This window comes from Pogona vitticeps, chromosome 5, assembly GCF_051106095.1.
Source record: "Pogona vitticeps strain Pit_001003342236 chromosome 5, PviZW2.1, whole genome shotgun sequence".
Classification (NCBI taxonomy): Eukaryota; Metazoa; Chordata; class Lepidosauria; order Squamata; family Agamidae; genus Pogona; species Pogona vitticeps.
In genome coordinates, this window is record NC_135787.1 from 10,338,252 (window position 1) to 10,351,743 (window position 13,492).

The 13,492-nt window shown below is 40.8% G+C and overlaps 1 protein-coding gene across 8 annotated transcripts in view; it reads left to right on the forward strand.

Moving 5' to 3' along the window:
• The first annotated feature begins 1,600 nt into the window (after window positions 1-1,600).
• Window positions 1,601-13,492, forward strand: part of BMP2K (BMP2 inducible kinase) — a 71,413-nt gene continuing 59,521 nt past the window's right edge. For all 8 annotated transcript variants that reach the window (XM_020813929.3, XM_020813928.3, XM_020813930.3 and 5 more), the window contains exon 1: window positions 1,601-1,970. In XM_020813929.3, the coding sequence (XP_020669588.3) occupies window positions 1,751-1,970 (220 nt within the window). In that variant the 5' untranslated portion in view covers window positions 1,601-1,750. The remainder of the gene's footprint in view (window positions 1,971-13,492) is intronic.

Consider the following 13,492-nt stretch of genomic DNA (forward strand, 5'->3'; position numbering starts at 1 on the left):
CTGGAGAGAAATTCTGTATCATTTCCTGTGATTCCAATGCTCAGGCATGAATTCCTTATATAGCCCCACTGTTACCACCAATGCACAAAGAAGATATTAGGAGGTTTATGTCTGTTTGTATCCAGTGGATAATAGAAATTAGGTCTTCCTTTCCCAGATCCATGTGCAGTAAGAGACTGCTGTCAACTTAGGTCACCTCTTGCACAACCCTTCCAACATGGAATTGTAAACCCCTCCACATCACCTACCTCATTTATTTTACCCTGAATGATCAGTTGTTTACTACAGTACAATTAACATTTCATTTCTCATCCTGTGGTCTGAAGAATTCTAGATTTCTGCATCCCATGTTTTATTTCTTGGTCTTTATTCATTTGGATGGATCCTTCTTCCTTCCTTGCTCTCTGGATCCAAGACTCTTGGGTTTCATTACTTCATACAGCCCTTTACCTCACTTGATGAATAACTGGCAGTCCACATAAACTCAAATTTTAATGCTAAATATATGGCGTTTTTCTAAAATCCTGTGGCCAGGAGTTCCACACTCCACAGTGCAAGGAGAGGAATTAATTTCCTTTTCATAAAATGGAGCAAAAGAACCTTCGCTGATACGTGTGTGTAAGCTTGTACTACAGATAACAGCGGTGCCACGGCCAGCCTCCAGAAGCCACACCCCTTCCCGCCTTCCGCCTAACGGCCCGTTCCCAACGGACGCAGCGAAGCCTCTGCGAACATTCGCCTCACGAAGCTCAGGCGAGAGCAAAAGCCCCGCCCCCCGCCCCCGCCCCGCCCACCACGGACCAAGCGGGAGGAGCCAAACTGCGAAGGTAGTCTGTAATCCCTTCCCCTTTTTACCCCACCCCCAGCCCTTTCCGCTTTTTTTACGTCCCGCCCCCTCCCCTCGCCCTTCCTCAGCACGCGCTACCCCGCCAGGTGAACCTCACTTCCGGCAGCATAGAGTAGGAGTGGACAGAGGAGAAGAAGCGGGGGGTGGTGGGAAAGTGTGCTGTGAAGGCCGTCGAGAAGAAAGGCCAGGAGCAAAACTCTACAACGCGCCTGCGTGCTTTGGCTGGCTTGCCGGAGGGGGCCTCGCCTTTCTCTCTCACTCTCTCTCTCTCTTTGCCCCCCCCAAGGCCACGCCTCCCTCAGTTTGGGAGGAGGAGAAGAGCGCGCGCGCGCGCGCGTGAAAGGGGGCGGAGCGTGCAAAGTCCCGCTCGCGGCTTTTTTTTTCTCCTCCCTCAGCTTTCCCTCAGTGGCGGGCGGGCGCGCGCGCCGCCCCCCCTCCGCACGAGCCGCCTCCGAGCCTCGCTTGTGTGAGGCTTGAGGGGAGGGGTGTTGGCGGGTGTGTGGTGTGTGTGGGGTTCCTCCCCTCGACGTCGAGAGGGTTGTGGGGTGTTGGTGTGTGTCTGTGTGGGGAGGGGAAAGGAAAGGAGGGCTGCGCTGCAGTGGAGGGGCAGCCGTGGCTCGGCAGCGTCCCTCACAAGGGACATTCCCGCTCGGAATGTGAGGCGCGGCAGAGGCAAGGAGGGTTCCTTGTCAACTGCGATTCCCTCAGAAGCCGCAACCAGCAGCGGGAGCGGCCTCGGGCTTCCCAGCGCGGGGTCGGGCGTTGACTGGAGGGTGGGGAGGCTCCTCAAGACCCTCCGGGAAGGGGCGGCCGAAGAAGGGGCGGCTTCTTGGGCGGCGGCGGCGGCACTACCACCACCTCCGTTCCTCCGGCGAGCCTGCGAGACCCCCTCGTCGCCTTGCCATGAAGAAGTTTTCCCGCATGCCGAAGTCTGACGGTACCGGAGGGAGTACGAGCAGCGGCGGCGGTGGAGGAGGAGGAGGAGGCGGCGGTGGAGGCGGCGGCGGCGGATCGTCGTCGGCGGGTGCGGGCTGTGGGGTTGGAAGCGGCCCGGCCGTGGGCAGCAGCAGGGTCTTCGCTGTAGGACGCTTCCAGGTCACTGTGGAGGAGCTGCTGGCGGAAGGTGAGTGTGGAGAGGAGGGCTGAAATCCCCGGTAACCCCAGATGATCCATTCCCATGTGGACATGTGCACGCACACGCAACCCTCCCTCCCCTTGTAGGGCCTTGGAAAAGACACCGAACTGACAAGAACCCCCTCCCCCCCCGCCATTTCCACCTCATCGGGTAGAAGGACTCCGATGGTCTTGCAGGCTCTCCCTTTTCTGTTGCCATGGTTCACAAGACCCGTTATTAATGTCAGCTCTTGGGGAAATTCTGGCATTTGTGTCCGTCTGGTGTGGGGATAGACCGTAACAATGGATGGATGAGGGGTTTGGTAGCCGCATTTCATTTAAGTAAGGGCAAGGATTGCCTGCCTGTTCTTTTTCTCTGTCATTCCTATTCCCAACTTCTGCTTTTCTAAGAATTGCGTGCACTCTGAGGAAAGAGAAGTGCCACTGCCAGATATCGATAGCGAGGCTTGAGTTCTGTATAACGCATTTCCTAAGCCTAGTTGTACCTGCCTCCTGTGTTTCATCTGCAAAAACCTAGCTAAAGTGCAAGTACTGTACACCCGTCTCTGGCTGTGCACAGGATAGCGGGATCATTTCTGAATCCAGCAGTTGTAGTCACTGTGTTGTAGAGGCCTTGAAGCAGACTTCCTCAGGCAGGCGACCTGTGTTGAGCAATGCAATCCTGGCTGGGAATGATGTGAATTGTAGTACGGTGGATTGGGGAAGGCTGTCCTAGATCTTTCTCTTTTATGGATGTAGGGTGGAAATTGCAGGCCCATAAGTTTTTAGACTACACTTTTTTGTTTGGACCTGGGGTGGCTTCCATAAGCCCGGTTTATGTACAGTAGTTCTGTCTGGGTATCATGTAAACCTATGAACAGTGATGTTAGGTGTGCGCTAAGCCTACTGGGGGCTGATTTTTTATTTGGCCTATAATTCTGTTTATTTGTTAACAGTGTTTATTATGAAAGTTGCATGTAAACTGCTGTTTCCTTACAAAGTAGCATGCAGAGGATTTGTAGCAAGGTAATAATGATTACATGCCATCAAGTTGATTCTAACTTACAGTTGCTGTCTAGAAGAAGGGGAGGAAAAAGGTAAAGAAATCACTCTTAGATTTCTTTACTTTGAACAGGTGACCAGTTGTCACTTAGAAGACCTGATACACTTCTGTGCTGGACAGAGCACCCGTCCATGTTGTATTCAAATACAGTATATATATATATATTGCTCATAATCCCCTCTGTACATGTTGGCAGTTTATGGAGTATTAGGAGCAGTGGAAAACCTATGTGTAATACTCATATAATCACCTAGTCCTTTATGTTTGATTGGGTTCTGCAGTCTTGTGGCACTTATTTGCTAATTTTGCACTTTGTATATGACTTCTAATATACAGTACTTTGCTGTTGTTTCATAATTCATTTTAATTAGTAATGCTTTATCACACAGGGACTCTGAAATAGGTAAATATCTGAATTATGTGTTTGAAAAATAGAAGTGATGAATAATATTAAAGAGAATAATCTGAAAATCTGAGTAAACTGTGCTGTTAAGTTTCTGTATTACTCTTTGCAAAGATATCTTCCAAGTTGTACATGTACAATAGTGCAGTTTATTTATTTCATAGATTCAGCATGAATATTAGCAAAATTGCATGTATGTCTTCCAGAAGTGTTACAAATATATACCGGGAAGGAAAGCACCTAATTTGTATTTTAAATTCTAAATATTTAAGTTTACTTGTGTTTAAGAGTTGGATGGATTTGATTTAAATCATATTAGATCACAATTTAAATCACAGTTTAACTTTAAAATGGATTTTTAATGATATTAGAAATCATTTTTAAATTCAAGTTGTGATTTAAATCAATATGATTCTTAAAAAATAATTGATTTTTTTATCACCTTGATTATGAGCCAGCCAGAATTCGGTTAAATACTCATTTCAGTGACAATTGTGAGACAGATTTAACAACTATTTGAAACCTTATGAATATGTTTGCCCTTATGAATGGGTTTATGCATGTGAAAAATATCCTACTCTTGAAACTGCATGTTGGTACCTGTTGGCTTGTAGAGTTCTTTGTTTTGAGAATTTACCATGTCATTTATGTCCCCAGCTTCTTAATGTTGTGGTTGCCTTGTCATTTATGTTTGGGTGAGGGACTGGATTAGTTCATTAATGTGCATACCCTACTTTAGTTTGTTTGAGTAGAGGAATATATATGTTGTAACTGCTGATATAATATCGATATTGATATGATACTGTATTTGCCTGTGACAACAGAGGTGGGTAAAGTGCAGTCTTCCAGATGTTTTTGGGCTGCAGTTCTCAGCCTTGACTATTCTGGCACCTAATGATGGGGGTGCAGTCATAAAACCTAGATCCCCAACCCAAGAAAAGGTTTAAAATTTAGTTGTAATACAGTATGATAAGCAGTGTTTCAATTTCTTACAATTCTAAGCAGCAACAACATTTTCTCAAAATGACTAGTTTGAGAAGGAGATAATTTTAGAACTGCACAGCTGGAAGGAACTCTATGGACCATCAAGTCCAGCACTTGTCGAGGAGGCACAGTGGGGAATTGAAATTCCAGTTTCTGGCTCCACAGCCAGATGCCTAAACCACTGCTTATCTACTGTTCAATATATATCTACACCTATCAGCAAGATATCTGTCACAACTCATCTTCTCCATATCTCTCAGGTTTGGTTGTTTTATAGAGAGCTGTATCCCTTACTTCTAACTTGCAGGAATTTAAAAGTGTTTTAACATCCAGCTGAACAGAGCAAGAGAAAGGCTGGCCAAACATAATAAGGCAGAGAAGTTCCATGATAGGGTATGACTTGTGGGAATACCCCTTTTCTTGGTGCCGTTAACCAAACCTCCTTCACAGGCATGAATACTGTATAGCAGTGGTCCCCAACCTTGGGCCTTCAGATGTTCTTGGACTACAACTCCCAGAAGCCTTCACCACCACCTCTGTTGTATAGGAAAGACCTCTCCAGCAAATATTGAGACGTTCTGCCTTATTTGAAATTGTTACATAGGTTTTTGTTATGCACACAGTTGTTAATATATGTTTCCTTTAGCCATGTTACATTGGTGTTTGTTAAGTGAGATGTGCTTATATATGCACAGGGAGCATGTTCAAATTGCATAGTAAGCCAGATTGTAGCAGGATGAACTGGCATACCAAATCCTGCTGTCCAGCCACTTAAGCTTACTGTGGAAGCAACAAAATTTTATGATGATGTCTCAGTGTTTTTCTTCCACATGCTAAAGAAATAAACCCTGAACTGTTTCTCTGCATGTTGGAAAAGAAACAAGCAGCATTTAGCTATTGCTTCATTCAGACGTTGTAAGGAACAGACCACAGCTCAAAGATCTGTGGCTTGTTGCCATTCTTGTTGACAGTGAGAGCATGCAAAAATGGGTGTGAGCATGCTGGCAGGACTCTGGCAGGCTAGAATGCAACTGAATTATGGCTGGTTATATGTGAATCTGTTTGCAGAGAATTAGATAAGGCAACTATGAGATTTGGTATAAAGCAGCTTATGTTCAGTAGGCATGTGTGGTTGGCTATTTTGGACTCCAACTCCCAGAATTTCCCAGGCAAAATTGTGTGAATTCCAGTGTACAGACCCACACTTACATTTCACTCACCTAAAGATACTGTATGTAGAAGGCTTTGTGACTTAGCCCCAGCCTAGCTTCCTATTAAAGAAGGAAGTCTTGAATTATACTCTGTGGAAGGAACCTTCCAAAGAACTACAGTCATGGCCAAAAACATTGGCACCCTTGCAATTCTGTCAGAAAATGCAACTCTTCTCTCAGAAAACTGTTGCAGTTGCAAATGTTTTGGTACATGTTCCATTTCTTTGGTTTGTGTTGGAACAACACAAAGAAACAGAGCAGAAAAGTCCAATCTGATGCAATCCCACACAGAAACCCAAAAACGCATGACTGTATGTCTCCCATGGATCCATAGGAATCACAGATATTGTGGGCAAGGATCCCTCTAAGGTGTGAGGCTGTGTGTGCACCTCCACTTTCCTCTTTGCAGCCCCTTTGGTTCTGGTTGCAACGGAACCCTGTGCACAGGCGGGCCAGAGTTGTGCACACACACACGGGAGAAGTAGCATGCATGAGCAGTGGAGCCCCACCCAGCAGGGCTGAAAATTAGAGGGTACATTGGCTGTGTCATATTCCTTTTAACAAGAAGCTAGGCTGGAAATATGCCATGGAATCTCCGAGCTAGGCTCTTCTATTAATGTTAGACTGTAGCCTGAACCTCCCACAGTCTTGCTTGGGGAATTCTTGGAGAATTCTGGAACTAGAGTAAAAAAAAACCCCAAATGGTACATCCTTAATGTTCAGATACTTGCATTTAATGAATAGTGTATTATGTTAGGTTGAGTCCCAACAAATATAAGCAGCTGAAGTGTGCTTACTAATATTGTTGCACAAACTTTTCTATGGCATGTGATTTGTGTTACAATGTGCTGTAGCTGTTTCCCCATACATGGAATATGTGTTGTTCCCTTTGGAAAGGAGGTATGAATGGTGAGGTACATGCAGTTTCATATTGGAAGGTACATTCAGACATGGCTACTTAAAATTCTCAAAATTAGCCTGATAATTGATATAAAAGAGCATGCATCCTGGCTAATTGGGCTTCCTTTGTGCACATGCTGGGAGATTTAAACTATAAACAGTTGAAGATGATGTATACAGGGAGGGAATAGCATTTTTTGTGTGTGGAAAAATCTGCTCCTCTTAGGACTGTCCACTTCTATTGGACTATTCTCCCACAAGGCCATCTAACATGAGTGTAACTGAACAAGTTCTTGATGACTACCAACATTTTCTAATATAGTTTCCTTTTATTTTCATAGTGAATATTGATGATACTTCTAGGCCACATTGAAAGTATTTCTGTTCTGAGAAGTTGGATATTAACAATTATTATAAATAAACAAAGGGTTTGTGTACATAAGAGCATGGATTTCAGCTCACTTTCTTTTGCAATGTGTATTTATTCATTTTAATATGTAATTGTGAATTTTTTTTCCTGGGAAAAAAGTTCTGAAACTATATAAACTAGAAACATGAAATTTTGAATGGACGCAGTTGACTTCCTGCTTAAGTAACTGAGGGCATGTCTGCGCTGGCAGAATAACTTGTTATTTGGATTACTTATGGTGCTGCTTGGTTTCCGGCATCCACATATGTTTTGAGTTTGATGATCCATTCTGCCCCCTTTTAGGGCTATTCTGCTTCTTTTTGGAACAATAGTAGTTCTACAGTTTTGTTTTGTTTTTTTTGCAGGATTTGGAGCAGTCCTGATAAGCCCATTGTGTAGCTTGTGCAGATGGTTAGCCTGCACTAAAATAGAGTTGCAGATGGTGTTATCTAAGGTGATAATCTTGTGACATATTTGATGGGTTGTGGCATTAAAAGGGATGATGGACACCCCCCCCCCCAATTTTCATAGTCTCTACCATTTATTTTTAAAGGAAAATATATTTACTCATTTATACATCAGGGGTCTCAAAACTTCACACAGAAGGCCACATAATGTATTTTTTATATTTTTGAGGGCCAAAGGAACATGCATGTACTCACATCTGCTCGCCCATACTCCCAGCTGCCCGCACTCTCGCTGGCCCGCATGCACTCCCACTTGCCCGGCTGCCTGCACTCCTGCCTGCGCACACGGACGTACAGACGTACAGACCAGATAAAAAGGACAGTAGGGCTGGATGTCGCCTGCTGGCTGTACTTTGAAGACCCCTGTTCTAGATAAAGGGCAGTATTATGTGCCCCATGCTAGATAGATGCATTGCAGTTTTGCTGTGTCACTTACTTTATTTAGCAAGAAAAAAAGGAAAGTTGCTGTGTCCCACTAAATGACAGCTGTGGGGAAATGAGCAGGAAGGGGGGTTCTCATTAATTGAAAGGGGGCAAATTGGCGCAGTCCAAAGACCTATCTGGAATCTTATTATGGGAGCAAAAACATTGACCAGTGTAAACAGAACGATTGCTTAAATGAGAGATAAAATAGATCACACTAAAGAGAAGAAACTTGCCCTATCTAGATGTGTTTTAAGTTGGAAGTCTGTTCCCCTATAGCTCTAACTAGGCCCACAAATCATCAGCTTTTAGTAGTGCATGGTTGTAGGTGTTTACTGGAGTCTTCTGTAATGAGTCTCAGATAAACTTCAAGCATAAAATGCTTTCCCTCTAGCTAAGAAAGAAGTAGTTGTACATGTTTTAGAAAGTTTCTTTGTCTCATCAGTCTCTGAAGCAGATAACTAAAAACACATCCATTTGCACAGCTATTACCAAACTTGGATTCCTGCTTTGGTTACATCTCAAAACTGGTTTCCCTGGAGCCTCAAATGGTTCTGATAATTCACTCTTAGTAGCGCCTGATCATAAGACATATGATGGGCTTTACTTTTAAGCATGTCGTGTAAAATGTAACTCCCTCTGGCTACAAACTGAGCAGTTAATTTACAGTACAGTATTGTCTGCTAGGCTTCTGTCAATTTTTTTATTTAATCACACAATTGTTTGTATTGTAATCAGCATTTCAAAACAGTAGGGATGAGTTGTGATATGCTATGATTTGTACACACATGAAATCTTTCAGGCAATGTAGGCTTGAAAACATTGTCCTTTTAACTGTAAAGATTGGGTGATTGTAATTATGAAATTGAGAGCTCCCTTTCTACCAACACAGATGTGAGTGCTGGGCCGAATAATGGGCACATTGTCTTGGAGGCAAATCCACCCTATTCTCTTTTGCAAAGTAAGAACTTAAAATAATAAAACTAGCAGGGTGAAAATGTATATGTTATATGGCTGAATTAAGCAGTCAGTCTGTGCAGCTCATTTGTGGCATTCAGGGTCCTGGCATCAACAGGTTTTCAGTTGTCTAGTAAGCCTGGCCCAGATTTACTATTGTTGTATTTCATTTTTAGGTGTAGAACAGTTTTTAAAGATACAATTATAATAAACCAAGAAGCTTGAATCATCTTAGTCCTGGTGAGGGTGAATGAATTTTAAATCTCTAAAAAAGTCTGAATAAAATAATAGGTTTAAATCAAGGTTTCCATTTACAATCCATGCTTTTAAATTCACTTTTATCTTTAATGAAATTATTTGTAAAAATTAAAGGAATTAAGTTGTGATAGTGTATCTTATCTATACCTTGAATATCCAGGGTGGATTTGATGTATTTTAAATAATTTAAGTAAAATTTTGGATTTTTAAATTTACATTTGATTTAAATCATGATTTAAATTGATATAATTTTAAACAAAATAATTCCTTCCCCACCTTGCTATGATTCTTTTTTCTTTTTTTGTGGAGGTTGAGAGGAAGAGAAAGAATTAAACTAGAAAGTGCAAATATATTCAAATATAATCCAAATGTATTCAAATATTGTTTTCAGATAGTTTCACTTTCAACTGTGTTTTGAGACCCCTTTGACATATGTTACATCCTGAAAGTGAAATCTTTGAAAGTTTGCCTAGCCTAGCATCTATGTGTTAAAACTAAAGCTACCACTAAATCGATTTTCATTATAATTTTAGGATGGAATTTCTTTTGTCCTTGCAGCAGAACTACAGCTGAACAGTTTTTAGCTGTGTTCAAAGTTGGTAGGTTCTACTTGGAGAATCAGTATGGTGTAGTAGTGGATAGAACGATGAATTGGGATTTGGGAAACTGGGTTCAAATCCCTCCTTGGCCACAGAAATTCACTGAGGTATGGCTGGTACTGGGAAAACCACTCAACGTGTCTCACAGACCTTGAAAACTCATTAAATGTGCATTGTGCTATATATCTATGCTTTTAAATCTTATGTTGGAAAAAGGAGAAGAAAACTCAGAGTGCACTTGATGACGGATAAAAACAGGTTTCATCAATGAAATACTGGGTTTGAAGTCTATGGAACTTGATAATTTGTTATAGACTCTTTGTTAAGAACTGAGAGTTCCAGAATCTAGGGATGTGGGTTTTCCAGAAAAAGTGGAACTGGAGAATTTTCCAGTGCTCTAAATAATGTTATCTGATCAAACACATCTAAAGCTTTTTGTGGAAAGTATTTTATTGGAATCTTTGTAATAATGCAACATATATGTAACAAAAATGACTGCACCTAAAAGAATCCTTTTTTAAAAAGTACATATACCTAAAGAGAACCGCACCTGATGTACCAACAGTTTAACTCTCTATTGTTGAGGTATAACTGTAAGTAGTTTCAGCTTCACCTATTCACTGTCTGCACTACTTTTCAGTTCCATTTCAAGTTGAGAAAAATCTGATTCAGTACAACTATTTGTACATTCTGTTTCATTAAAAGGTGGCCATGAGTCTGTCAGCACAGGGAACTTACCACAATTTATCTTGACTACTTGCACTTTTGATTGATTAAGAAGCAAGAGATGTGCAATAGAAGCAAGCATAATAGCGTGTTCGTTTGTTAATCTATTGAGGACAATTACACTGTGTATAATTCTGGTCCAGACCAAATAAGAAGCCAGTTGCATTGGGCAGAGGAAGAGTTGTCATACATTATTTTTCAGGTGCCCTGTGGACAACTGAGCATTCAGGTTTCTCAGTGCTTGTCTCTTTTAATGAGTAACTTACAGACGTCTGCGTTCCCCCTTTAGCCCATATATTGTGATTGATTCCAGTACAGCATTGCAGATTATATTGGTTGGAAAATTTTGACAGGAAAATATACCATTGGAAAATCATTAGTATCCAAAATATTTTTTTAGGATCAAGGTGCATGATTGTGGTAGATTCTGCCAAAGTTTTCTAGAGCAGAAGCTGTGTGGTTCATTTCTAATTAGAAGTTGTTTGAAGGGATGGTAAAGCAAGGCACTTTGAAGTCTGATGCTTGAATTTAATAACAATTAATAGTAAATAATAATTTGTAAATGCATTTTACAGGACTATATTGGAAACTGATATAGTGTAATACCTAGCAATGTGAGATGTGAGCTCAGACAGGTATGATTCAAAGCTATTCTTTCAGGAACTCTTAGCCCTAGCACCATTGGGATGATAGTACCAGTGTATTTTATTGCCTTTTTAAAACTGTTAAGAGTATATTTGTGAAACTCACCCTAGACTTACCTCAGCAGACTATTCTTATGTGTCCTGTCTTACATAAAAATAGTGAAAATCAGCTTTAAAGAGCAAAAGGGCACATGGATGATAGCTGGATTGCTTAGTGGTTTAGGTCTCTGGATGCGGAACCAGAGTTTGGGAGTTCAGTTCCCCACTGTGCCTCCTTGGCAGGGACTGAACCTGATGATCTATAGGGTCCCTTCCAGCTCTGCAGTTCTAAGATTCCACAGAAACTTTGAAAAAGCCAGTGAGCAATTCCTTTTACTCACTGAAGCTGTGCACCAAGTATGCTTTTTCAGCAGTTCAGGTTGCAGAGTCCAACTGGAAGAAAAACTGAAGCGAGGGGTTTAGATTGGAAGTAGGGGATTCAGATCTTTTTGGCTTTTAAATAGGACCCTTATTTCCACTCCAAATTTAACGTTGAAAAAAAAATACTTCTAAGTATCTCCTGCATCTCTTTTAGCCCTATAGGACTAAATAAATGCTCCTGTTAATGTATTGCCGTGGAGCATTTTAATTTGTACAGCTTGTTTTTCTAAGTTGTAAATATTCCAAGAAAACAAGATATGGTCAATTTAAGAAAAGAGATAAGTAGTATCATTGAGACATATACTGTACAGTACATCTAAACCAGATAAAATTCTAAGAAGATATGGAAAGCAGAAACTCCCAGTTTTTTTTTTAAATAATTGTAGACAGAAGATTAGCAATTATTGGCTAGAATCCTGTTGGTGATTTATGCATGTATAAATATAAATAAATTTGTATAGGCTGTGGTGGCAGACCATTGCTAATTACCAAGGTGCTGACTATGTTCTTGAATGCATGCCTAGTCATATGATGGAACCATAACCAGGAATGCAATGGCCATCTTGTTTATTAGTGACAATTTGCTGTTGTGTTTTTTGAAATTTCACTTATGCACAGGAAAATTCTAGCCTAAGTTTTAAAATTAAGTGATCATTGTACCATAAAGTCATTACAATATATGTGGAGAGAAAAAAAGTTCATAGTTACTTTCTATAATTCTGCAAAGCAAAGAACACAGAGACGTTGTTAGCAAACATTTTGAAATGTATTCTTCAGTGCTGCATATCAACTCTGTTCATGTTCAAAACAAAATACATTTCGTTAATTGTTATGGCTACTCGGCATGTCTGCCCAAATGTGTGAATTTCAGAACAGAGGAACTTTAAACTGACTTTTTTCAGTGATTTCTTAATGTTGTGTTGACTTTAAGTAAATCTGTTCTTGCCAAGAGCTGCATGTTACACTTCATCACATCACCTGATTTTTTTTCTTCTACAAAAATCAGAGGTGTGTGACCAGAATCTTGGTACTGATTTATTCTTACATGAGGGAAATTGAAGAAGTCTTGGGGGCAAATTGCTACTCATTAAGGAGGTACTTTTTGTCTTTCTGGAGGTATACACAGTCAAATAATTGGGGGCATATCTAATAGTGTGACCTGCTTCACATTAATGTTGACCAGCTTGTCATCAAGACTTACACCATTTCTTCTGTGCAAGTATAAATTAGTAGGGTTCTGGCTTGTATGTTTGTGTTGATAAGAATATAAAGTGTATGTCACACTATTCTGTACATTAGAAACTACATTAACTGTATGGTAATCTGTTCCAATATGCTGTCTTCTTCTTTGCTAGCCAATTCCTAAATTAAGTTAATCTGACTCTTACAGTACATTGAGATACACTGATAATTAAAATTTTAAAATGTGCCTTTAGCCCAGTGCTTAACACTTGAATAAGAAGCGCAATGCAAGTTTGTGAGAATGCATGGTTTCCCTCATTTGAACTTAAACTGTATTAACATTTTCAATAAGGTAGCTGTAGAATCAGAATTGGGAAAGAAGAGAAAGGCCAAGGGTGAGAGATTAAGGAATTCATCCATCACTGAAGTCAATTAAAAACAATTTTAACAACCTTTACCATTTCCCCCATAAATTAAATATGTAGATTTGCCTCTTAGGGCACAGCCCTTGGGCTATAGCATTTCTGAAAAATGGCTTTCAGCCTTGCTGAGGTCACCTATCCCACTACATAAGAAATATAATTATTAGAATCCTGATAACGTCAGTACTTTAACAGCCAATAATACAGTTCATTGCACGCCCTGTAGTTTGTCATCTTGTTTGTCAAGACTTCAAAAAACAAAGGGAAAATAATATTTATTGCTCTGAGGTTCCCTTCATCAGAAACAGATGTAGGGTTAAAACTCATATATTTCCAGTGCTTAGCTTTATCTGACATTGTAAAACAGAGTTTAAAATAAAGAACAGTTTTAATGTTCAGGGGCTTTTGGTACTGCAAACCAGTAATAGTGTGAGCATACTGACACTTCATTGAACCTAAACCTC